At 37.1% G+C, this 27,904-nt stretch overlaps 1 protein-coding gene across 1 annotated transcript in view; it reads left to right on the plus strand.

Moving 5' to 3' along the window:
- Positions 1–27,582, plus strand: part of SEMA3E (semaphorin 3E) — a 147,436-nt gene extending 119,854 nt beyond the window's left edge. Inside the window, exons 10-17 of the mRNA XM_086739947.1 lie at positions 1,041–1,185; positions 6,128–6,350; positions 9,004–9,095; positions 10,300–10,341; positions 13,658–13,824; positions 19,825–19,892; positions 21,690–21,829; positions 24,388–27,582. Of these exons, the coding sequence (XP_086596073.1) occupies positions 1,041–1,185; positions 6,128–6,350; positions 9,004–9,095; positions 10,300–10,341; positions 13,658–13,824; positions 19,825–19,892; positions 21,690–21,829; positions 24,388–24,840 (1,330 nt within the window). The 3' untranslated portion in view covers positions 24,841–27,582. The remainder of the gene's footprint in view (positions 1–1,040; positions 1,186–6,127; positions 6,351–9,003; positions 9,096–10,299; positions 10,342–13,657; positions 13,825–19,824; positions 19,893–21,689; positions 21,830–24,387) is intronic.
- The last annotated feature ends 322 nt before the right edge of the window (positions 27,583–27,904 follow it).

Here is a 27,904-nt window from a genome sequence, read left to right on the forward strand (position 1 = left end):
CCTAGTGTCAAAGTATATACAATCCTGCACACTTATAAGAGAAGCCTATCAGAGCCACCTGACTTCCTTTAAGAGCTCCACTGTAATTTCAGTTTAAGCAGATAGCAGCTAAAATTCCTGCTAACTTCTTAGTGAAGCCTAAAACACCAGCTGTGATGTTGCTGGTGGCCTCCTTTTCCATGCAGCCTAGTTGAAGTGCAAGCATGCAGCACCTGTTTCTTGGAGATCCAACTGTTAGTTTAGGATGTAACTGGTAGAGAAAAGCAGCTGTGTTTTTCCCATTGTTTCACTCTCCTGATTTTTTTTTTTTTAATAAAGCAAGGTAGATCTGGTTCTTTAGGAATGCAGGCACCTAGCATTTCCTATTAGCTCCCTATGCCAGCAGAGAAAAGTGGGCACCTAATCAAAATGATCTGGATCACCTTCTGGAGTCTTCTGAGATAAATTCTTCATAGAGAGCACTGATGCTTCTTTAAAAAAATAATTAATTCCTTCTCCAGAACTAAATGAATAAAATTTAAAAGTAAAAAGGATACTTTTATATGGATTGAGCTATATAGAGTGATCTTGATGATCTAACTAATAAAACCAACCAATATTTCCACTCAATATAAAAAGACTCCTGTTAATTTCAGTCAGTATTGGATGATCCCTGTCTTTCCAAAGTAACAACAACAGGAAAAATCTTGGAGAAGAGAAATGATTAACTGTTTAAGTAAGTCACTGATCAAAGACATAGAAGACCTGAGTTGAGTTCGCTGTGCTTTCTCTGTGTTTAGAGTCTATGTTCACCATCTTCAAATTTTGGGATAATAACATGCAGCTTCCTCAGAGAAATGTTATCAATATAAAGACCATAAAGACTTTATAAAGAACATTGAAGTCAGTAGTTATAAGAAAATAATCTAGGAAACAATAAGTAGTTTTTTGTCTGAATACTGTTGAAATGTGACTTATTTTTAATTACACAATAATACCAGTATTATATGTACAGAATGTGACATATTGCTTTAACAATGTCTTTGAATTTTACTTCATAGCAATATATTCAGAGGATATGCTATATGTGTTTACCATATGGCAAGTGTCCGAGCAGCTTTCAATGGACCATACGCTCATAAAGAAGGACCTGAATATCACTGGGCTCTATATGAAGGAAAAGTACCTTATCCTAGACCTGGTTCAGTAAGTACAATCTATTTTCCATTGCTTTGTTATGTAAATGAATTCAGCAAGAAAAAGCAGGCTGAGTCTAGTGTACTTTCTGAGTTTAGAGACCAGGATATCTTTATTTAAAAATATATATACTGTAGTATTTGTAGAAAAGTGTGGAATGGCTCAGTGATAATTTTAATCAGGTACTACAACCATACATTTCACAAAAGAAAATAGTGGAAATAAGTATATAAGGACCTCAGGCAACAGGGGTAGAAGGAGACATCTCTAGAAAGTGGGTCAGATGCTGCGTTCAGAAGCGGTAAGTGCAGTACCTGGGAAGGAACCTCACTTTCTACTGAGCCTAGAATAACTGTTCTAAATTTGACTGCTGACATAGGTTTTGCTTCTCAACCTTAATAACTTTATCTAATTGCCAAAGAAATAAATGAAAAATCAAATTTATTGAAGTGTGTTGAGTGAATCATGAGGTTTTTCTTCTATTGGAACTTTCTGGAGAACAAATAAAACCAGAATGAACTAGAAACCTGCACGTATATTTACATTTAAAAATATGTATTTAAGATACATGCAATATTTTCCAGTTTAAATAAGCTTATTATTGGGAAAAAAAACCAAACTTAATCAAGGCAATTCCCTTTCCTTCTGTTGTTTACTGAAACCGGAGCATTTAACAAGTGTTAAAAGAAGAAAAAAAAAAAAAAAGATGATCCACTATCTCAAGATCAGGTGGTTCTGGTTTCTCTTTGTCATCTTTTTTTTCAAAAACATTCAAATTTCAATATTTCTATAATTTAGATCAGTGCACAGGTTAGAAATAAGAAATAGATTTTAACAAAATTAACTAATCAGAATAAACATGTTTGTAGATAAGGAGTAAATCCTCCATCACCTGAAAGCCTTCCCTCAAGACTGGTTCTTTCTAGAAGCAATGGTCTAGCATCCTCACAATTTGCTTTCAGACATCACAGAGTGACATTTTATTATTCTCAAATCAGGCTCCTGAGCTTATGAACATTCTTGTTCTCTACCCTTTACTGAGAATTTAGAAATATTAAAACAATGTTGCAAAGACCCAACCTCAGCAAAATCACTCATGCTTTTTGCTAATTTGCACGAGTTTCTTTACAAACTTCTTTTTTTTTTTTTTTTTTCCCCAGTGGATATTAAGTGAAGAAAAGAAACAAGGCATATTTTGAAAATACAATTAATCTGGCAACTATTGTAGCATACTCTGTGACTATACCGATGCTTTCATGTAGAGAGTCGTTCCTGCCCAGTACTTAGATTTTTCATTTGTTAAACAGAAATTCTAGAGAAAATCATAAACATAACACTTAGAGACAGATATTCTATGTTGATTTCTCAAAGGCATCACAAGTAATCTTCATTTCAAACCCTTTTCCTGTTCTACTGTCTTTTTAGATGTTTCTGAAGTTTCTATCCCTGTAGCATCTTAGCCCAGGATTCTCACATCTCAGCTCGGGGGGTGAGGAGAGCAGTCCCATGTTCACTGCCTGTCAGAGCAGTTTGAGGGTGCCCTTTGCATTGCAGGGGCCCGTCAGCATCTCGACAGATGGGCACAACTAGGGTCTCCCTCACCTTCTGCTTCCTGCTGTGAGTCAAGACGAGTCCCACAGCAGGCAATGCCAGGCTAACCAGTGAAGCATCACAGCCAGGACTACTTCTCCCCTTATCTCTTGAGAATACAACTACTTACCCACTCATGGCTGTTGTCATCTGTCGCAAAGCTGCTTTTGTTTATATTCACTGAAGGCCTACCCCTTATCATGTCAGCATTGTGCAGATTTTTTACTCTGTGAGATGCGGAGATGTTTCTAATAGCTCTTTGGCTAAAATCCATCCCCAGCTCTCACGCTTCACCTCTTCTTGCAGGCTAGGGGCTTGCTCTCTTGAGCTTAAAGGTGGAATAAAGAGTTGCTGGAGCATTACTTTCAGTGTTCTTTTTCCTCTGCTAACTGAATCAATATTCTCTTTTATGCTAAACAATCGTTTGCAGAAATAAACATTGCATACAATTCATTTATCACTGAATCACAGGAATGAGAAGTGAAAAGGGCCATTAGCTTATCTAGTCTATGCCAGTAGTGCCTTTCTCCCTGTAGTATGATTTCAAATGCATGTCCTCTCTCATTTTAAATTAATGTTTTCCTCTGCTTCTCTTGGGACTAGAGACACAGGTCAAAATGCAGGAGTGGATGCTCCAAAAAAGAGATTATCTGGGATTTAAACATTATGAATATGATTTGACAATCTTGGCCAATAAGGTACCACTGTAGCAGTACTGACATCAATATCAAATGTTTTTAATTTGTTTGAGGTATATCAAAGTCATTGCTATTGAGTCAGGATAGAAAATTAGATAAGTAAATTATTATGTTTTGAGGAATATGGTTTAAATCAAATAAATTATTGGTTTCCTATTTAACATTTCATATAGCAAATTTACAGTTTTTACAGTTTTACCAAATAATGAGACAGTATCATGCACAGACTGCGGAATGGCTGTATATTTTACAACAATGATATGGTCCAAGTTCTTTAAGTGGTATTAATTTTTTTTTTTTCCCCAGGCAGTAGAACACCTCACATACGTTATATGGATTAACGTTAAACACAGGCAGGAATTCAGTATTAATGACTACAGTCACATTGATATCACCTAGCACTGAAGATTGCATGGTGTTTTTTTGGCAAGAAGGAGAGAACACTGAGCCAGCACTTCAGCAAATTTGACAATGATTTACAGAAAGGTTGCCCTAAGTTCCACTTGATTTCAATGCTTCTCTCCCTTGGCTCTGAATGGCCACATTTGGGTCAGACTGGATTGTTGCCTTCCCAACAGGCAAGGCATAGGAGCTGAAACAGATGTAAAAGAAGAGAGCAAGTAATTTTCCCAATGACGTGGAACAAGTTAGTTGAGGAACCAAGCCTTTCCTGGGTGTTGATTGATTTAATAATGTTTATCTCTGTATGTTGCAGAGCACATCAGAGGCTGAAGTGGCTGGCTCTGCTAGCTAACAGAGGATTAATTGGTTCATTTTTGGCTGCTTATTTAGGGCACAGTTTAGAGATCTTTCGATGCTTTTCCAGTAGCACAAAGAGAAAGCATGTTTTGAGTTGTAGCCTACAGTGTTACGTTTCACACTCCAATGAGAAGGTCAGTATATTGGTAGGCTGAATCCCACTACCTTTCCCATTACAGGAGTGACAGTGACAAGAGGCCAAAAATAACCTTCTAGTAGGCATCTCTGAGAGTCAGCACTCTTTTATCTTAGCTATTGAATGGGTAAAGATGGAGTCTATAAGGAATGACAATAGAGCTTAAAGCTAAATAAACAGAAAACCACTGTTCAGAGTCGCACTGGTTCTGACAGGCTCTGCAATCCGCTGCTCTCTGAAGTCTCCCTGAAGCACTGCTTCTGCTGTAACCCCAGCTCCTGTTTTGCTGATTCATTTTGTGCATTTAGGCTGCGATTCTTCTGGGAAAGACTTCAGTTACCTCAAAAATGTGTTGATAGACTTTAGAGATGGCTGGGTCTACTGTTTCCTTTCTAAACTATTTGATTTTATTTAATTAAAAATGAAAATCCTATGAAGGATTATTTTTACTAAAGCTCTCCAGGACTAGAACTTTGCAAAGGGAACCTGACAATGCCTATTCACTTGATATGCTATGCAGTGCGTGGAAAGAAGCAGCTTAGCCTGTCTTCATGCTCCAGCTCTGTCTCTTTTCTGCAAACAGCTGGTGAAATTCCATCGCTAGGTTGATTAGACAATTACTTTAAAGTCAACACTGAACAAATACTTTCCTGTAGCTGAGCCCAGAAAGTGGAAACAAACATTGCCCTACTTGACAAGTGCAGGAGTTTGTTATTGTCAATTACAGTTGACCACAAGTTTAAAATTACTGTTTCCAGTAAACATAAAGAGTATATTATTTCATTTTATTGATTGAAAAATCCAATTTAAATTGTGAAAGGCTGCTACTGTGGTTTTGTCTGAAATGCTTCTTAAAACCACACTCTTATGAATATTTGGAGAAAAAAAAATGGTTACTGAGATACTTCCAGCTTGATCATAAATGGTTTCAATTAGACATCATGAAGTAAATTGGCAATGTAGAATCTATGTTCAGTTAGGGAATGTTATATCCTTCACAAGCATGCTAAAATTAACTTCTCTGTTTAACCCATTAAATTATCCCTAATTGCACATTTGACCGAAGGAGTAAGCCTCTTTTAATCAGTCATTGACATAAAGTGCATTTGCTTTGCAAAACAGTAGATTGATCAATGCAAACATTGGTATTTCAAGCTAAACTGTGATATATAATACTATCATAATGAGTTAGGAATTAGAATCAAATGCAATACTATTAGAATGCTTGACGTCAAGAATTACTGTTGCCGGTGGCGTAATTTTAAAGTGTGCTTGGTTTCTTATAGTCATACATTTTGCAATTGAAAGTAATTAGACTAGAGATAGATTTTAAGCATTAGCATTCTGCTGACTTCACATGGCTCTCTCTCTATTGGGACAGGAAACTCCTTTCTTCTAACTTTGTCAATGGCCATTTTGGTGACATCTTCAACATGAAGTTGGGGAAGAAAAAAGCACTATGTTTTTTATCAAAATCTCAATGTCATTACTTATTCTGCTTGTATTGTGCCAGAGAGGAAGGAGCTGCTTCTTTCTACACATGACAATCCAAGGCTCTGTTCAGCATTCCCTTTCTTGGCTTCTCACAATTAATAATCCACACATGCATAAAGCAGAGTGCTCACTGTCCCACTTCCTACTATGGATTTCCGTACCTGTTTTTATGCCAGATTTTCTGGACAGTTGTCACTACCCCTGAAAATAAGACCTGTCTCTGAGAAGTTATTTGGCAAACCTTCAGGGTAATGTATGTTTTATGTTTCTGCAGTGTGCCAGCAAGGTGAATGGCGGTCTGTACACTTCCACCAAAGACTATCCTGATGAAGCTGTCCATTTTGCCAGGAGTCATCCACTGATGTATCAGCCCATCAAGCCTGTTCATAAGAGACCTATACTAGTGAAAACAGATGGAAAGTACAATCTTAAACAAATAGCAGTGGATAGAGTGGAAGCTGAAGATGGGCAATATGATGTCTTGTTCATTGGCACAGGTAAATTAAAGAAAGCAAGGAAGACAACAGATTTAATGAGGTTGTTTTTTTTTTACCTCCAGGATGAATAAAATTATGTTGTATATAGTCCAAAAAATAATAAATCAATACAACGTTTATTTTTAACAATCATTATTTGCTTTGCAAATCATTTGCTTGCGGAAGAGTTTAGTCATTCTAGACATGTGTTTCACTCTGCTGATAACATTATACAGAAAAATAATGGTAGGGAAACATTTAAAAGTCTAGGAAGAGAAACTTAAGTATAGGATTCAGATTTTTTTTTCTTTTTAACAAACAAAAATCTCAAATTAAATTCCTAAACAACTGGCCTTATTTTTAAAACTTCAGAACAGATTATGTATCTGAGCGTAGTTCTGAGCTGAGGGCTAGAGACTTGAGAGAAACAGAAGTGATATAGTTTTCAAAAATATTAGTTCAAGTTACTGCCTCTATTTCAAAGTTTGTTTTCCCCATTTCTGGAGACCACAAGTCTAGCTAACACTGTTAAAAAGAAACTACTATCTTCCAGACTTGGGTTACAACACAGCTCAAGGAAGGAAGGAGGACATACCAAAGTTTCTTAAAAAGAAACTGTAAGATGTTTTCTGCCACATTTTCTTGTCTTTCTTTTGTGTTGTTTTCATATAGAGCTTGTTTAAAAAGCATTTTTAAACATCTAGCAAACAAATATGAATAATGTAAAATATATTATATATTTGCCCCAACTCTAAGCAGCCGGAGGAAAAAAAAAACACATTCTAATGGTATGAAAAATAAGAAAACATAAGAAAATAAGATTAAAGCCTGGAACTAGACAAGACTTTAGTCACATCTAATCTATCTGGAAAAAATCCAAGGATTCATACATTCACATTTTATCAATTTAACAACAGGAGTGGTATCATAGATCATTTTGACCATTTTCTCTAGGAAAGCAATTAAAGTGAATTATTTTTAACTAATGAAATTCCTCTGATAAGTACATTTTAGTGATGAGAACTTTCAAAAGAAGTATGGTTACAGAATAGCAAAGGTTTATTTATAGTGCTGTTTTCTAAGGTTTCACATGGCCTCAGTATGGTCTTGGTGTTGGACTTAGTGTTGTCTCTAAAACATTGTGCCATGTGTCACTTATTGCTCTACAGCAGATTTTATAACGGTGACTATATTTTTCATATTTTCCACTTTAATTTTGTGTTTGAAATATTGTATCAAATACTTCTGTACACAAGATCTCTGCTCAATAAAGTTGGGAACTTAAGGGAACTTAAGTGTATGCTTTAGAGCTATGCTGGACCGGCATCCAACAGCTGCTTAGTCTTCTTGAGATGTCTAATCTCAGGTGCCAAGAAATGCCTTCATAGGAATTTTGGCTTTAGAAACTTTAAAAAGATGCTTGTAACTTCTGCTCTGGCAAAACTCCCATCAGAAAACTCACTGCTTCTCTTGGCAGTGAGTTAGGAAGGGTTAATCTTTTTTTTTTTCATCCAAATCCAACACCTACTGTGTAACATTAGTAAGCAGGGTCTTACAGACAAGGAGAAGTTTCCTTAGAGTAGCAGTGCAGGTTTGAAATGTTCATCAAAGACGAAGTCTGAATGTCAGGTCTAACTTCACATGTCTGTCAGCAGAATTCAAAGAAGAATTTACTTACAAAATTCAGAGCTCAGAATGCAATTTCTTTTTACTATTCCATCACAAAATGGATGCCTTTGATTACATATTCTCTTTGAGAAATAGTGTATGACCCCAGTTTAATGGCTCCTCTTTATGTTTGCCCCTTTGATCTTTTGCTGAACATTTTTCTCAGTGCTTGTCTGCTTAATATTTCCCCTGTAAAATCAAGGGTGACTGAAAGTAACAGAACAAAGAAAGTGATATTTGCCATTGTTGATGACAGATTTTCTGATTAAGGAAAGCAAGATTATTCTAATAATAGTCAGCAAGACAAAGTTGAAGTGTTGGAAGACCAGATGCTATTCATGTGTTTTAATTTCCTGCAAGAGCTGTAGTGACAGAGAGGCTGATAGATATAAACTCCAATCTGCCCTAGACTTTTTGAATGTTTAGGGTTTTTTTGGTTCATCTTCCTTTGATTAACACCTTCAGCTCAACAGCAGCTCAGTGTTTCCCTAGAGGGGGAGTGAGAACTTTGGACAATGAATACCTGAAAGTGTTTGTACTCTTGCCTGGAGGAACAGAGCTGTTGCCAGCAATTAGGGATAGTTAGTAGTTTCCTAACTAGTGTCAACACCCAGATCCTATAATTAAAGCCGTTTTGCACTCCCTTGCCATAATGGACTCAACTCCTGCCTACTCTCATTTTTTTTTTCTCTGAAATATTGTCACTTTTTTGCAGCTCATCAAGAGGTTATGACCCAGAGTTTGAAAAACACAAGTCAATTAATCGTATAGCTCAGGGATGTCTCAGTTGACTCTTATTTGCCAGGGGCAAATTGTAATATGTATTTATTTTCTAAGAGTAAGAATCCTCATCAATAACAGCAATATGCAACTACCTGTACGTATTTATAAATGTCTATTCATTATCAATTTGAAGAAGTAATTTAATGTATTTGAAAGCCATATAAAAGTTTCCAGACATTGTAACACTTAGTTTTATTTTGTTTTGTTTTAAATTTATTCTCAGATAATGGAGTTGTACTGAAAGTCATTACAATTTACAATCAAGAGACAGAATCAATGGAAGAAGTGATTCTTGAAGAGCTGCAAATATTCAAGGTGAACTGTGCTGTTTATGAAGCATATATACAACAGTCTTGAATTTTCTGAGGAATTCAAATGTCAAAAAATCAAGATAGCCAAATATATAATAGTTGTGTGCAATAAATTGTATAATGATCTAGTAATTTTATGATAGAAAATCTTCATTCTTGACTGAAATTCTTCTGAGGTAGAGTTATAACCCAAGTACTGAAGCACGTTGCAGCAAACCAGGACTGTCTTTCTGTTTACATGCTTGGAGGTTGTAGTGTGACTTTTGACTAGAAACTTATTGCATCTTATTTCATTTTCTCTCATATCCAACTAAGTATTTAAAAGAATATAACTGCATGCACAAGAATGTGCCTACTACAATCATTGAGGCTTAAATAAGGTGCAAATTTAAAAAGTCCAATCTCCAGAAAGAGTGAGTCAGTCAATCTGTCTTCACAGTGGGCAAACCTGAGTCCCAGTGAGGCAAACTCCATTCTGTTCAAGAACAATCCATGACTAGAGCTCAGTATTTGGTATGTGGCAAAGCTAATAAAATTAAAATTTCTTAGTGAGGATTTGCATCACCTTATGTTAGCCACATAAAGTAGAAGACTAACCTACTTGCAACCATAGGGAAAACCTAAGATCCAAACTTAGATATTTAAATCTAGTGCCTGAATTTAGGCACTGTAATTATCAACTTGTTGCCTGGCAGGAGAATGACAGAAATCACTCGTCTTGATAAAGCTGGTTTCCAATAGACCTTTTAGGTGCTAAGCCTTGCCTTGTTCCAGGAAATCTGAGCAGAAGGCAGAGAGAAAAATGGTAAGAGAAGGAATTCCTGCTATTTTTATCTTATCTTCAATGAATGTTTTGTTATAAAGAACACTCCACTTATCACCCTCAAGTAGGACAAAAGGGATTCAGTGGTGGCAAGAGCTAATGCCATGTTTGACAGGGAAATTGTAGTGTTCCTGTGGCTCCGATAATCCTGAATTAAGTGTTGGCTGGTTGTTTTTAAATAAACTCCTTTAAAGCAATACTTCTGAAACCCACAATTTCCTCACATCATTCTGTAGCATTGGAACTTAGAGAAAGTCAAAGTATCTAGCAAAGCTGAATATAATAAGTAAACTTTTATTTTAAATATAACATTTTACCTAATTTATTGTCATAGCAAAAAGATGTTCTTTTTTTCTAAGCAAGGATTTTTTTTTCTATTTTATAGCTGCCAGTTCCTATTATTTCTATGGAAATCTCTTCAAAAAGGGTAAGTATTTGACAAGTTTGAAATGTTAAGATTGTGACTCAAATGTAACAAAGCTCTAAACTGTATAGAGATAGATAGATTCATAGACAGACAGACAGATGGATGTACATCATCTATAATGAGATCTGGTCTGATACATGTAATCATTTTGTAATATAAACTTCTGGTTTTATGCATTGAAGCATTTATGTTTTTCAGTTCTAATGTTAAATCTCCTTAGTTCACACTATCATTCATATCAAAGCAAGTGAAATTCAATCTGTTTCACGACTTACTGGCATAGTAATCACAGAGTAGGGATTAACTTGGTGGATATGGCAACTCGCAGAAATGTTCCTTCCTGATAAATGCAGAGAGACTTCACCCTGTAGTGGTATCAGTGCAAAAAGAACCTTGCTGGCTCTCCCACGTATTCAGTTGCCCATGAAAGGCAGGGCTGCTTGGATCTGACTCTCTTTCAAGTTTCTGCTAGTTTCTGCTAATATAAACACTCAATTTATTACACTTGTAGGTAGGTTCTCATGTGTACCATATCATAGATACCTGTACAATATAATCTCAGAATGGTGCCATTATAAACATCCCAGAGTATCTTAGCAGATCTTTGACACCCAGCGCAATATAGGTGCACATAAACATGATGAAGCACAAGTAACAAAGACTGAAAATTGCCTTAATAGGAAGTGTGAGTGTGCCCCAAAAGATCATTTTAGTCTTGATGTCTAGTTACCTTGCATTCTTTCTGTAGGTAATGTAGAAAGACAAACTCCTCTGATGGTAATTCAGAGGAGGATCTCAGGTGTAAGTATTCTGAATTACTCCCTGGATCAATCTGTTTTTTTTTTTTTTTTTTTCCATGGACTGTGAAAGCAGCTCTGGAGACTATGTTGTCTAACACTGTACCTAAGTGATTATTTGGACAAATACTCCATTGTAATTTAAGATATTTGCCTTACCTTTAGCTTTCAGTGAAATGTCATGATAAAAAGGTTGTGTTGGAAGAGTAAAAAGGAGATCCTCTGTAAAAAATGAAGTAGTCTTCTTCCATTACTCTACTAATTCAAGAAGTATCTGGAAAACCTGGAGAGAATTGTAAAAAAGCCATCAAAGCAATACAGCAGTCAAAGAATAAACTTTCCTGTGAAAAGCAGAAGTAGAATTAGCTTAACTTTTTCAAAGAGAAGATGGAGAGAAAGCAAGATAGCCAGCAATAAAATTTTACCAAACAAAGCGACTTCCTAGTGTATGTGTATAGGGGTTCTTAATGGCAAAGCAATATCAGATTAAATAACCAAGTTCAGTTTGTTGAATATAGATAAAATTAATCTTCAAATAGGATTTAGAGTTTTCTGATATTGAGAACAGGGTTGGCATCAAGTCATTTTGCCTTTAAAATGAGCAGAATTTTAACTTAGTTGAGTTTATGTGAAAAAAACTTACGTAGCTCAAGGAATTTCACTGGTCTCTTTTGACCTTTGTGTTTGTGAGGCTGTGGAGACCTCCTTGCTAGCTTTCTCTCAATGTTCTTATAACACTAACCAGTCTTCACTAGGTCAGTAATACAATAAAATATCATGTTCCAGGGTTGAGCTAGTTATCTGCAAAGGCTGGGAAGGAATGTTCTTCTTTGATGTTCAATTGGCTAGATATCAGATACTTTCTGCCCTCCTCTGATGAACCAAGACTTAGGAGTAGACTTTACCCCTGCTAAAAGATGAAAGAGAAAATGCCATCTCATATGTCTCATTAAAAGTGTTGTTCATGTCTTCTGGTGCAATCACACTGCAGCCTTTGCAGACAAGAAAGAATTCCCCGCAAACAAGGATCCTAGTTTCTTCATTCCAGTTGGCAGACTGAGTTCCTGTTACTATCATCTGGTTTATCCCAGCTGAAAAATTCTTCAAGTATTGCTGTTACCAGCCTCTCCTAGTCTCTTCTCCTGAGTATAAATTTTTTGTGACATAAACAGATATAGGAGGTGTAATTAGGAACAAAAATGAACTGTCTGGATTACATTTCATGTTTTATGATAGACAAGCCAGACTAAATGAGCTGCCTGTACTTTGCAGCTTTAAGAATTTTAAAATATCAGATTTTGAAAACTTAGTCTAAGAATGGCAATCTTGGACTAAGTTTGGCCATTAGGATAAGCACAGCTTAACTGTTCATTAGAAATCCTTTTTCTGACTGGTAAAACCATGCAAGTGTGTTGGGGGCAACGCATTTCAGAAGCCATGGGATTGAGAAATAAGGGACTTTCTAAGAGAAAGAAAGCAAGATTGAGGACACCTGGTAGGGGGAAAAAGATAAGGGACACCTGGTGGTGGTTAGAGGATCTATGGGTATATAAGCACAGAAACGGTAACAATAGTGGCTCTCTGCCTAGCATGTGGTAGGGTCTGAGACTATGCTCCAACATTTATGCACCAACAGAAGTGAGCCATGCATAAGAAGTTTCTATTGCAGTGCACTCTGCATATTTTGGTGTTCACTCTATTTGCTTTCACCAGTAACAACATTTTTTTTTATCAAGTCCCTATACATTTAAGCTATTCACTTCTGAATTTATTATGCCAGGAACTCGTGCATCAGATGATTGATCATCTTTCACTTGATTTGAAAAGGATATTTATGTGAACTCAGAAGATTCAAACAGTCTTAGCACTAATGCTGAAAAAAAAGGCAAATTGTACGAATAAATATTAAAGAAGTCAATTATAACCAGTTATTTTGTAAGGAAAGACTGCGTAATACCAGCAAAAAAAAAAAAAGTGCAGAGGGGTTATGCAAATCATAGCACTACTCTGTGTGTATATGTGACCATATTGTAAGTAGTCATATAAAGAGTTAAATTTGCTTGTTAATTCCCATGTTAAGAGTGAGGTTGCTTTTAATTTTTGCAAATTTCAGGTTTTTTGTTTAAACTATTTCATGTCAAGATTTTTCACAGTTTGGATAGGTGACAGAGAAGTGCAAAGAAGGAGAGACATTGGAAACTATTTTGAGAAAGAAAAAGAAACTTAAAACACTGCTTATTCAAACACAAAGCTTACAAAGCTGAAACTTTAGAAGCAAGGAAGTGCCAAAATAAACTTCTTCATTTTACCTTCTTTCTTCTCGTCTGTATTCAGGCAGGACAGTTTAGTCTGTAATCAGATATTTTCCTATAGAGTAACTCTGCCTCCCTCAGGGCACAGGCTGGATACACAACTGACAAGCAACACTAAAGCGAACATTTTTTAATAACTACATTGGTAACAGAAGTTTTAGTGGAGGTTCCAGGAATCTAATCGTACATGGTGTAAATTTTTCCCAGCAACAGCTCTATGTTGGATCTGAGTCGGTCATAGTGCAAGTGAGGTTCCACCAGTGTGACATGTACGGCACCGCCTGTGCTGACTGCTGCCTTGCTCGAGATCCATACTGTGCTTGGGATGGCATCGCCTGCTCCCGATACTATCCCACAGGAATGCAGGCAAAGAGGTGAGAACTGCTGTTTTCCATTATATCCATTTTTTTTTCAAAATTGCTAGGTAAAGAGTTCCTACTGCAACACAAAGTACTTTGTGTCTCCCCTTCATAAAAATGACTGAGCAGTGAGAAGATATGTTAGGTACTAATTTACTAGTGCAACCTTAGGGGATTTTAAAGGACCCAGATTAACAGGATGATATAAACTGCAGTACCAGGAATATTTTTTATGAATGAAGCAAAGTCACTTAGTAATCATTTGGAGTAAGTTTTAAATAAACCTTAATTTCCTTACATATCTTTTGGTGTGCAGAGGAAAGATTTTTTACAACATCAGAGACCTATTCTGGTAGTACTAAACAGCAAGCATATCACCCTGCAATAACGCAAAGAATTAAAAAAAAAAAAGTGAAGAAGAATTTGTGTTAATAGTCAAACACCTATACAAGTCAAAATGAAACTAGAGTATCTGCAAAAACTAAGGTTAGACTTAGACTTTCTCCAGTGAGTTTATAAAGACAAGTTACAAGGCCAGTTCAAAGCACAAATTTAATTTGGGTGCTTTAATTCTCCCCTTGGGAAGACTTCTCTTCATTGCCACTCACTTACTCATGATTCTTGGCCTTCACTTGTCGGTGCAGTAATTTCCCATATATCTGTCTTCTTCCTTTCCCTCTTAAACCCAGGTTCTCCAATTCAGCTACAGAGATACTTGATCAAGCATCTAGAACATGCATATTTTAATTCAGACCTTTTCACAAGACTTTGAGTCAGTTTTGCCACTAGAGAGAGCAATTTCTAGCCTTAGTCACCAAAAATGTGATAATGTATAATTCAAGTCCATTCGTTGGCTTCTTAGTTAAGGTTTCTGAAAATATATGGTTTTATATATTAGATCTACATGTACTGCAAGGATTAGAATGAATTGAGTAACTTCTGGACATGGTTTTGAAAACCTGTGGACATGGTTCAGTAAAAATCAAGTCATAGTATTCCAAATTGATTATTGTTTCTTAAGGAAAATCAGGAAAGTGTTCTCTGTGGGTGTGTTGTTTGTTTTTTTTTCCTGCACACCTTATCTTTCTGTGAACCCAGATGCACTCAAATAAATGTACTGCTGACAATAGCCAGGCACAACAGACATTTCTGCGGATTTTTCTAAAAGATAATGAAGACAGTTGTGTTACACTGGGTAATATAACCTTTTGAGTAAGGCACATTAAAAAGTAAAAATAAGAAATATAGCCAATGACTCAGCATAATTAAGACTGTCTTGCACTTATTACTCTAAAGCATATGTTAAACAGATAGGAAATCTACACCACTTTTATAAACAGGAATTCATAATCTTATAATGCCTCTTGCAAGCAGACTTAAAGAAGGAAGTGGGCTCTGTTTGTCTGCTCAATGTGAGAAGATTTTGGCTAAAATTTTCAGGCCCCAGATTAAGAAAGATGAGCAGCAATATAGTGGGTCAGGGAGATTAGTTTCCTATGGTCTAAATAGAAATTGGATTATGGTAACTATAAAGCATAGAGGTTATTCATCTAATGATGTAAATGTCATCTGAAGAAGTGGAGGGACCGCAAAAAAAAATTCCTGTCAGCCTGCTAGGACTGTATCAGCATTTACATTGTTCTGCAGGCTACTTATTGTCTAAGAAAAGATAAGAGAAACTCACTCGGTCCTGAACTCAGTTGTACATTTTTAGCATATTTCTCACCTAAGACAATTTCCAGAGTAGCAGCCCTTAAGTCCCCTGACACACACATTTATCCAGGGGTGAGTGATATGGGCAGCACTCCAGGCACCTTCCTGTGCCTTACCTCCCCAACATTCAGCAGATCAGTCTCCAAAACAAGAAAACACTGCTGTTATCACCCTCCTTCTCTTAAGATAAACACTACAGCAGTGGATAAGGGATTTGCACTCAACTGAATGTTCTTGAAGTCTGTAAAACTTGCTGAACCTATAGAAGTTTGGGGAACAGTCAGCAAGAACTAATAATGTTGAGAGGGGTGGATGGTATTTGTTTTGTTCAGTTTAGTTCATAGCAGAAGCTCAGAGCATTTTTAACTTATGAGCTTATACCAGCTGTGTGGTACATAGAGAGGCAGGGAGAGCTATTCAGGACATGTGTATGGAAGTTGTTTTAAATTGCCTCCCACTGGTTTCCAGGTGGAGAGCCCTGCTGGAAAAGGCAGATCTCAGTAGACGACATGGAGTTTTCTGATACCAAGTGACCCTGAGCAGGTGATAACCCTGCCATGGCTGCCTTGGGCTCTGGACACAACTAACACCACATCCCAGAGCATGCACATTTTAATTTGACCTTGTCTCAGTGATCCAGATTTCTGCTTAAGTTGTATAGGGAAGTACAAGTAATGTGAGTACAAAGGCCTTGGAAAGCACTTGTTCACCCCATTCCTGGCAGCCCTCGCTTCATCAGGTCTTACGGAGCTGTGCCCTACATTATAGCACACTTGAGCTGGCTTTAATACTACCTCCATCTGCTCAAATATGGCCCTCATACAGTACATTTAGGTGGGCTTTTGGCTTGTAAGAGCAGCACTGCTGCTACAGTGAGAGCACTGCTAAAACTCTCTTTCTAATTCCAGTTCTACTGGTAGAAGTGAACTGAAGCAGGGATGTACAATGTGCCCTTCCCACTTTGATTCAAATGTTCTCGGCTTTAGATCCTGATGCCTCCAAGGTGTGACAAGTATTTTGAGAAACATGAAGTAGAAAAGCTGTAAACTCAGATATGCACAGGATACAGGGAGAACTGGAGCATAAATACAAAACCTTCTTGGCTTGACAGCTGGTACTACTAATTTACTGGATTTTTAAAGCTGATATTATAATTCCTTATAAATACATAGCCTGGAAATTAATTAGATAAAGGATTTAACTAAGAACTAAGAATAAGAACTAAGCCCAAAATGCTAAATCTTGATGCTGACAGTGCAGCAAGCTACAATGTTATGGTAGTTACAGGTGTATGACTCCTGCATACTGCAGATACTTAAGATGCCAGAAGGAAATTATATTGCATTCAACTTCCATGAAGTGTGTTTGAGAAAGCAGAGATGTCCGCTACTTAAAGAAATACTTCAGTACACTGTTACCTCTGCAATCTGATTTAAGCAGGTTCAGTTTTTATCTAAACAATCACTAAAATCTACAAGTGAGATTCTTTGCTGTGTCAGCTCATCGTCCAGGCTGAAAAAGGGCTGAAGTAATTCTAAAATGTCTCTCAGCTTAAGGAGGTCTGTTAACCTGTGATTCTTGAGCTAATTTTAAGAAGTTGACAACCGCCCTCCTGCCTCCCGTCCCTGTCTGGCATCTTTTGGCACCACCCACTCCACCAGCAAGCACACAAACATGCTTTTCATCTCTCATGGCTATCAAGGGAGCTCCAAACAGATGATTTTTTTCCAATATCTATTTTTTTTCCCCCCAAGCCTCCTGGGCCTCCTTGCTGTGATGGGGTTCCCAGGCTGGAGGGGGGTGGCGCAGCCGCACTGGCAGCAAGTTCCCGCCAGAGGGCGCCACGGAGAGACGCTGCGGGGGGGAGCGAGGCGGGGGGCGTGGTTAAGGGACTGCCCTAACCTTGCTCCTGATGCTAACCCAAATGTCTCTGCTGTAACGTTTGGTTGTGCAAACTCAAACTCAGTCTACTGATTTAGTTATGCAAACCGCCATGATGCTTTTTCTCCGTGAGACTTTTTGACTTTGCCTCATCTATCCTTGGGAAATAATAAACAAACATGAGGATGAGGGTGATGATGATCATGATGGTATTGTTTTCTTGCACATTATTTTTTACTAGGTTCTGGAAAGTACAAAATTATACACTGAAATTTAAATTTATGAAGTTATAGATTATAAAAGACACTTCCAAATACTCAGTACACTTGCTAGTCACTGAAAATTGTTCCTTATAGCAGTTTATTTCAGGAATTGTCTCGTACTCTATTATTCATGGAATTCTGAATGAAATTATTACTAAGAAAAAATAACAAATACCAGGCTTGTGTCAATAGTTGTGAAATAAGTTTATATCTCCCACCTTCTCCCTCTATTTCAGCATCTCTCTCCATTTTTTCCTTCTCTTCAAAAAACTAGCAAGTGGTAAATGTTTCTTTCCCAGTCTTCATACTCACAACAGCAAAATTCCATCAAACAAACATTTATTTTTCTTGAATGGTTCTAACAACTGGAGAAGTATCCTGTCTTACAATACTAGGATTCTTTCAGCTCTACAATGATCTTCAGGAACTGAAGAGTAAATAGTACATGGCTGCTAACTGTCCTATTCCTGCTAATTAGGGCTTCTGGGCCTGACAGCAGTGGGGTTTTCTTGTTTGTTTTTTTTCAAGGCTAATGTCTATAGTATATATGTATATTTGTGCAAGAGAATATCTCTTCTGAATAACTGTATACACAGATATGCAAAGTTGGTGGCAGCATTGTTCATCATTGATACTACGCAGAGTTATCAGTAAGCAAGGCTGCAGCATCCATACATTACAGCAAGAGCTCCCAGGGCATGACAAAGCCCTGTTGTTACCTCAGTATCTCAATTTTTGTTTAATAACTTGTATGTATTTTTAGCACTGCTGCCTAACAGGCCCAATGTAGTCCTCAATGAATTTTCAGGTTCTCCCAAAACAACAATTGAAAAACGTTGGCTGTGCTACTTTGAACATCAGTAAAGTTTAAAGCTGTCCTATTAGTCCACAAGCACCACTGGATCAGAAGTCCAAACAGGTGACAGAACTCAGGAAGTAATCACTGTCTACTGCCATGGTCACATTCATGGTCAAGATCTTTAGTTAGTATAAATCTATGTAGTTTCAGTAGATTCAGTTTATGCTAAATAAAAACTATTTGGCTTTTGTGTTCACATAGCGTTGAAGAAAAGCATTATTTGAGTAGTAAAAGCAAAGAATAACAAAATTGCTTGGCTTTGCTCGTTCCTATCATATATGATTTATACTGTACACACACCTGCTGTGTAAGATTTACTGCATTGCATATTTCTGTTAATCTGTTTTGTATGGCTGTGTAGAGTTGCTCTTTATGCAAATATAGGAAAGGTATCCTTAGCATAACTAAATTTTAGATTGTTGGAAATACTACATTTGACAAGATATGACATTCCAATAGGCTCTTTTGTTTCCCTAGTAAGCAATCTTATTTTTATTTTTCAGGACACGCAGATAAAAAAAAAATGCTATATAAAAGCAGAGTTCTTCTGGGAATACACAGTGCAATTATGGTTTTCATTGTTTTTCTGTAAATGTGTATAAAAACCCCAAAGCTCAAAATTCACAACAATTTTTCTCTCAAAAGCAGTTGCATTATTTCCTGGTCGCAGCCAGGGCTCCCAGGTTCTGATCGCAGTTTGGCCACTAGCTCAGTTTCTAGGCATGGGCAAGTCATGTCTGTGTCTATTTCCCTATTGAGCAAAATAAGCTTAACAACTGTCTGCTACACAGATGTAATAAAATAAAGTATTTGCTCTCTACTTTGAGATTCTGAAGTGAAAAAAACAACATGAGAGTGAAGGATTAAAAAAACCTATCATTCAAATACATGGCAAGCTATTCTAAACTCAAAAAGGAAAATTGTCTTGGCTTCCAGACAGATAGAACACAAAAACAGGCTAAAGGTCCCTTTGACTCTTCCTAGCACTGAATGTTACACAGGTGATTCAGAGGATCATGTTCTAGTATTTGTAACATCAGTGTAGTTATGCATAAAGTGGACACATAGTTGTGCCTCTTCTGCACAAATGTGTGTTTCTTTTTTTCAAACATCTGATTTCCAGTAGGTTGAGTAGAGAGAAAATACTGGTGCATAAATGAGTACTTCTAACAAGAGCGTTAAAGTTTTAGGAAACAGGATTTAGCTCCTTGTGTTTTTAATGAATGTCATTTTGGCATAAACTCAAAAATCGGTACGGTAAACTTGTTATCTCAAACAATTCAATTTTTTCCTCTCCAGACGTTTCCGCAGACAAGATGTTCGACATGGAAATGCAGCGCAGCAGTGCTTTGGCCAGCAGTTCATTGGTAATCTACTCACACGTTTACAAATTGCTAGCAAATGCTTGGAGCAGAAACCACAGAGTTTGGCAAGAGAACGAGACAGACTATGATCTCACCTGAGTTTTTTTTTTACTTTCATATTCCTACAAAAAGTTATAAGAGTCATGGGGAAGAGCCCATGTCATCCAAGTCTAAGAATGACTTTGTTTCAATGTCGGATCAGGTGCATCCCATAGTGTTCATGTAGTCCTGGACTTATTCAGACTAGGGAAATGGCTAATGCATCTCAAGGGCTTCCAACAGAAACACAAATGCAAACATGGAGCAGGGAGAGGAAACAATAGGCCTGCATCCTGAAATGAGTACGAAATACTGCCAGAACACTCAGCCAGATATGGGAATTGAAGGAGCTCCCTCGAACAGATATGGGCAATGACATGTCAGAACACAAATGTGTATTTATTATCATTATTAAAACTTGTCTGAAAAAAAGAGATAGATTATTGTGTCTAATGCTGTTGTCCAAACTTTGGAAAGTGATGATTTCAAACATTGCTATTGGGAATGGCAAAACAGGCAGAAAACAGCTGCCTGGACATCCTCAGTATTTTGCAGGATAACACCCGATGCATTTATAGAAGCAAAAAATAAAATGTAAAAGATTCCTTTAGCTAGAAAACCAGAGAAAAGATATTTTAGATATTAAATATTAGATAGATATTTCACTAGAGAAAGCTTCATTAAAATTGGAGTCCATTGGAGGATATAGCAGATTTTGGAAAAGTATATTCCAATATGAAATACTAATTATAGAGTAAGTTTGAAATACAACAAAGAAATCTCAATGCTATTAAATCCTGTACTTTTTAAGTTCTAAAACTGATTGGTCTCAAGAATAATTTGAGACTTTTCAGTAGGGCCTGTTGTGACAGGACTAGGGGTAATGGTTTCAAAATAGAGGGAGATAGATTTAGATTAGATATTAGGAAGAAAATTTTTTACAATGAGGGTGGTAGAACACTGGAACAGGTTGCCCAGAGAGGTGGTGGATGCCCCATCCCTGGGGACCCCCATTCAAGGCCAGGTTGGATGAAGCTGTGTGCAACCTCATCTAGTCGAAGATGTCCCTGCTCCTTGCAGGGGGTTGGACTAGATGATCTTTGAAGGTCCCTTCCAACCCTAATGTTTCTATGATTCTATGATTTCGTTAACAAAGAAATTGGTCTCCCCCAGTGTAACATCTAACTTACCTTCCTCCAGATGTTTCATGGGATGGAAATGCAGAACTGAGTTTTGATTAATTTTTTAGCACCCTTGGGTTAAAACTAAACCTTCATTTTACATGTCAATAACACAGATATATATAAAAATTGATTAGGATATTTATAGATTTTAAAAGTTTTGTTATGTAAAAGGCTATGTGCTCTCATTTTTATCTATTAAATATTTAGTTATTTACTATATTTAAATATGTATTGAATTTTTCTGTTTCACTGACTGAAAATTATATATAGGAACTATTCATAGGAACTAGGCACAAACAATTAACAGTATGAAAGACTGAGATCTGTTTCTCTGTGTATAATCTTAGCTGAGTCATGGCAAAATTTGATCCATTTATCTTATGGCCAGATCCTATGAGCGTCTGAGATAATGGGAAAATTCACCTAGGAGGTTAGACCTTCACCATACACTATTTTCAGTCACTATCTGTTAAAATCTAAATTAAACTTCACTCTTAAAAGTAAATATACCCTGAAGATGGAGCATAACAAGTTTTGGCGGTAATACATATTTTTAAAACATTTGTTTTCCTTCCAGGTGAAGTCCTGGAGAAGACTGAGGAGCTACTAGTTTATGGAATAGAGTATAACAGCACCCTTCTAGAGTGCACCCCTCGGACCTTACAAGCAAAAGTTATCTGGCTTATCCAGAGAGCGCATGAAACTACGAAGGAAGAGGTAAATATTTTTATAGCCTAGCATTTAAGTAAAAAAGCCTGTAGTTAAGAACATTGTATCTTCACTGAAAGGCCTATCATCAGTTGCTGAAATGTACATGGTGTAAGGAAAAATCATTATGTTCATCCACCCTCTTGAATTAATAGACTTGAGAAATTTATCTGGTGTTTGCATTGAGTATCTTAAACCCAGATGTTAGAAATGTAGTGGAACTTGATTTAAGATCTCAAAACAAAAGAGAATTGTTAATGCAGAGGTAAAAAGGCTACATGTTACTCCTAATGTTAGTCTAGCTTACTATCTATTAATTCTTGTTGCCTCACCCCTAACATTACTCTACCTCTTTAAGATATACTTCCTTTATTATGAAAGCATTTTATGTGTGTTACTATGTTCATTATTCAATACCCCTCTGATGCACATCAGTGTAGCTATCCCCACTTGATATGTGGAAGGAGATAGGGAGAAAAGCCTCAGATTACCAAAGGATAAGGATGGCTGCCTTACTGCCTAGCAGCTAGTCTCTACTGTGAACGTGAGACCCCAGCTTAGCCATAGACCTGTGGAGATCTCTGGAGTGGGCCTCATCTGATGGTAAATGTGTACATTTATAATGAAGTGATCTACCGGGGAGCTAGTTGATGTAGGCTACCTTTGAAGTGGTGCTGCAGTTATAGCCAGTGGTATAGCCTCATGATAAACTAGACAGATTAATTTGATCAGGTGAAAAAGGACTAGTAAACAACTAAACACAAAAATAAGCAAGGATGCCATACTCAGCTTTAAATATCTAAAATTAAGCAAGATGAATGCCATCTTGACTTCAGATACATTTTTGCCTGAAGTTTTGCCAAAGTGCCAAATCTTTGCATGGATTTTCACACATGGTATTTCATCATATATTTAAATGGAATCCATGCATAATCATTCTTATGACAGAATTATTAATCAAGTCTTTCACTTAAGGTAGTGAACTGTGAGGGGCAGAGTATTTTCTATTATATAGACATTCCATTAGACCCAGTAGCTCCAATACTGGACACTAGGAGCGTAAATTTGAAGATATTCTAACATTCCAGTATATTTTTATACTACTGAGATGAATTTGCTTTAATGTTTCCCCCTGAAAGTTATTCCATTTTTCATGATTAATTATATAGCCATTAGAAAAGGACAAATGAAAGCAGAGAGAAGTAGAATCACAGGATCATAGAATGGGTTGGAAGGCACCTTTAAAGGTCATCTAATCCAACCTGCCTGCCATGAGCAGGGGTGTCTTTCACTAGAACATACTCCTCAAAACTCCATCCTACCTGACCTTGAACACTTCCAATGGATGGGGTAGCCACAGCTTCTCTGGGCAACCTGTGCCAGTGTCTCACTATCCTTAAAGGAAAAAAAAATTATTCTTTATGTCTAATCTAAATCTACCCTTTTTCAGTTTAAAATCATTACTCTTTGTCATATCACTACAGGCCTTGGTAAAAAGTCTCTGTGTCTTTCTCATGAGTTCCCTTTAAGTATTCGAAGGCTGCAATAAGGTCTCACCAGACCTTTCTCTTCTCCATGCTGAACAACCCCAACTCTCTCAGACTGTCGTCATAGGAGGAGTGTTCCATCCCTCTGATCATTTTTGTGGCCCTCCTCTGGACCTGCTGTAACAGATTCATGTCTTTCTTGTACTGAGGACCCCAGAGCTGGGAACAGTACTCCAGATGGAGTCTCACCAGAGCGGAGTAGAGGGGCAGAATCACCTCCTTTGATCTGCTGGCCATGCTTCTTCTGATGCAGCCCAGGATGCAGTTGGCCTTCTGGGATGCAAGAGCATATGATTGACTCCTGTCAAATTTTTCATGCACCAATATCCCCATGTCCTTCTCTGCAGGGCTGCTCTCAGTTTGTTCATCACCCAGTACTTCTCTTCTGCTTAATATTCAGCACCTTACTGCTAAATAGAAAGATGGGAATTTAATTCTCCTGGGCACTTCTGCTGACTGGATTAGACAGCTCAGTGCTCCACACTTGCTAGAGTCTGTGAATGCCTCATAGTTAATAACCTAGCTCTCAGGAGCTGTAGGGGGAACTCAAACACCAAAATCAGCACTGAGGCTTTAAGACAGCAATCATCTTGCAGTTAGATATACAAATACCTACGAGTGTCGGCTCAAAAATATGTATAAGAGAATTCACAGGGACACTTATTGCAGGTCAACTGGCAAATGCCCATTTGTTTTCCATTCAATAGTTTATTTCCATGTTTCAACCATATTTCCCCCTGTGATTTAGCCACAAGTGACTAACTGATGCTGGGAAAACAGGAAACTATTTGCTCTACTATCTGTTCTTCCATGCTTGCCAGATTCTCTAGGCCACTTTCAATCTCTTCTTTACTTCAAGTGAATATTTTTGTTACTTAAAAATTGTGAATTAAAGAATAATGAATCTCTAATCTTTCTCTCAAAATTTAATATTACATTCATGAATGTACAGTTCAGAAGTAATTGCACTGATCCAATGTAAAGGCCTGTGCTTTATAACTGCATGAATTTGTTTTTCAGGTGAAGACAGATGATAGAATAATCAAAATGGACCTTGGCCTCTTATTCCTGAAACTACATCGGCTGGATGCAGGGACCTATTTTTGTCAAACAGTGGAACATAGCATTGTTCATACTGTCAGGAAAATCACCCTGGAAATAGTTGAGGAAGAACGTGTAGATGAAATGTTCAATAAAGACTACGAGGAGGAGATACCTCACAAAATGCCATGCCCAATGCAGAGCAGTATACCTCAGGCATCAAAGCCATGGTATAAGGAATTCCTTCAACTAATAGGTTACAGCAACTTCCAGAGAGTGGAAGAATACTGTGAAAAAGTGTGGTGTACAGATAAGAAAAGAAAAAAGCTGAAAATGTCTCCATCCAAGTGGAAATATGCCAACCCTCAGGAGAAGAAGGCAAGGATCAGACCAGAGCACTACCGGTTGCCCAGGAACATAGCTGACTCTTGATGGACAAAATCCATTTACTGTTTCTGGGTGAAACTTTATTTGGACTTAAGTAGGAGGGAGAAATCAGTCTTGGTTTTAGTAAATGACACAGGTTTATATATATAAAATATCAAGACTGAAAACAAATATGCTATGGTAAGTTATACTGTACACTCATGATGACTGTTTAAAAGCATTTTAAACAAAATCTTCTTAACTATCTGATCCTAAGTAGGTCAATGCAATCAGAGTTTTACAGTAGGGAGGACATGACAATCTTCAGACTTTGAGTGCTTGAATCAGTTTTCCTGTGTGGACCTTGCTTGTGCTGTATATTGTTGCATATGGTGGCATATTTAAGCAAATTCAAATAGCTAAGCATTCACAAGTGGATGAAAAATGTAACACATACCTTTTCTTCATTTCACAAATTTCTCATGCTTCTGAAAACAGCACGTCTTAAGATCTTTCATTTTGATTGTGACCTGTCTGAGTTTGTCACTGAGAAAAATGATTTGTGTTAATACAGTGTACTGCTATTTCTAAAGATAATGAAGGGAAATTCTATTTACTTCCCACCATTTTTTGTCTTATCAAATATTTATGAAGCACAGCATGCTCTCACAGCTAAATAATATTGCCCAGTAACTTGATGTAAGTCAAACGCATGCTGAGAACACAAACAGAATGAAATTCTTCAACTTATATGTATAAAAAGATGGAATAAGGGTTTTGGTAGAAAAAGAATCTATGGACATTGCTTTAGTCATGACACGAATTAAGGGAGTGCCCTCTCGTGGCAAAGCAAAGCAAAATCCGATATTATCATCTATTTTCTGAAGAAACGTATACAGCGAAGTAGTATTACCCAGATCCACAGCTGGTTTGTTTTCAGCACACACTTCTAGTCTCCATGTGCTAAATCCACAGATCCAGAAGGCGGTGTTGGAAGTCATTTATGTTGAAAAGACAGCATTTAAAGTAATGTTTTATGTTGTTATTGTGCTCTTGGGGTAAAATGCAGTCCTAAAAAGTTAGGGTATAGATTAAAAAAAAGAACAGCATTATGCAACTGTTTTTCTATAGTTTCAGGGTCTGGTTCAGGTAAAACTTTTCTTGATATATGATCTCTGGTCAAAAGGGCTGCTTTACTGCTCTAGTGAGTGATACCAGGAGAGATCAAAGAACTAAGTCATTTACAATCTAGGTCTTTCAAAACTTTTCTTTTCTTTTTTTTTTTTTAAAAACAGTCTTTCTTTGAGTACAAGAAATTAGATGCATAAAATGAAGAACAATTAGCATTTCACTGCTTGAGAAATCTGATATTACAATGTGAATTAGATTTTTTTAAAATTGAAAATTAAATAGGGAAGTTATAAACACAAATGAGTCACAAATGAGTTAACTTGTCAAATAAGAACATGATGCCAGTAGGAGAAACAGCCAAGTTGATATAGGTTTTGATGCCACCGAGAAAATACAGAATGGATTCACCAGCCACAGAGAGACTCATTGAACTTCAACTTCTAAGCTGGAAACAGAATTTAGACTTAGTGGGAATTAACAGCCTGCATAACAGAGATTTGCTGGGTTTGCTGTGTTAACAAACACAGTTATTGATGCTAACCCTGTATTTTCCAAATAGGCTGTGTGTGAGAGGATCTCGCAGTTGTTGGCAGGACCAGCGAGCTTCCCTGTGCTCCTCTGGGAACAGAGACTGTCCCAGTGTTTGGAAGGAGCCCATGGGCATGCTGTCAGCAACTGGAGTATGAGGAAAACAGGGTTTCACCCTGTGTTGGTACAACAGCAGATAAACCATTCAGTCAGCCAGTTGTGTTAAGGAAATTAATTTATCTGAGGGTTTGCATTTCATTTAGCTAGAATGCCTGTCCAAGAGAAGGGACCAGATTCTGTGCATAGCCTTGCATGAATTCATGCAGTTGCTAACTTTGATCTGATGCAGGAGACTGGACTTTTCCATGACAATTTAATGGAACTTAGTTGCAGTTAGGAACCTCTGTTTGTTTACAGTTATATGGAAAGTGCTAGCACTGAAGGCTGTGGCAGAGAGAACATACACAGAACAAGCATCCCTGATTTATACTTAATGCTATGTATAATCCTTGCTGGTATCCTTGGTGGAAAACTGTTAAAACACAACTGAAATCCTTTTCTGATGACTTATGGAGTCCATTTCTTTTCAATAGTAATGGCAGTTATATTTCATTTTTTTATGATTCTTTTGCTAGTATCGAATACCTAATGTACCATTAATGGAAAGGAATCAGAGTATCTCAGCCTGATAGAACAAATACAGCTTTGTGTCTCACTCTGAGATTCCAGGTGGAAATCATGTGATACTTAAATCAGGACTCCTGATTTAATACAAGAGTGTTTGTTTTTGTCTTCCCATCCCTTTAGTGGTTACTTGTGGATAATTGCATTAAATTGTTATTTATCTTTTAAAAGTTAAATTTCTAGCTCACTCCTTACAACCTTCATGGCTGCAATGCCTGTGAGAATTCAGAACTACAAGGTCTTGTTCAAAGAGTGCTGTGACATCTATGGAAGAAGAGAAAGAGTGACAATGTATTTTGGAAGGATACGCACAAATGTGCTCGTACACAGACAATGTTATTTAAAATGCTTCTTTGTATATTTGGGGGACATTGTCTGCTTCTTTTCATTATGAGTTTGATGTATTTTGTATGTGCATGAAGTGGTCAAATTATAAATGTAATTAAGAACCATATTTGACTGGAATCACCTGTATTATTTCTCGTCTTTTCACAAGACAATATGATTATGTGCAGATCACTAGTCACACATAGTTGCCCTTTACCATGCATTTTATGAGCAGATCTCAGATCAGGACAGAGGGATGTTAGTATACAGTTGCCAAGAGGGAAACTGTGGCACAGGATAATTAATAGATTTAGTTTGTTAATGTCAGGTAGATTTGGGAAAGCTATGATTAGAGCAGTCTTTGCTATGTGAATGTATTTTAAAAGGAGCATGGTCGCTTAAACCCCAAAGGTTCTCAGTGACAGACATTCATTAGGAAAGAACAATTTGGATAAAGCTT

This window comes from Chlamydotis macqueenii, chromosome 1 (assembly GCF_036417535.1).
Source record: "Chlamydotis macqueenii isolate bChlMac1 chromosome 1, bChlMac1.mat, whole genome shotgun sequence".
NCBI lineage: Eukaryota > Metazoa > Chordata > Aves > Otidiformes > Otididae > Chlamydotis > Chlamydotis macqueenii.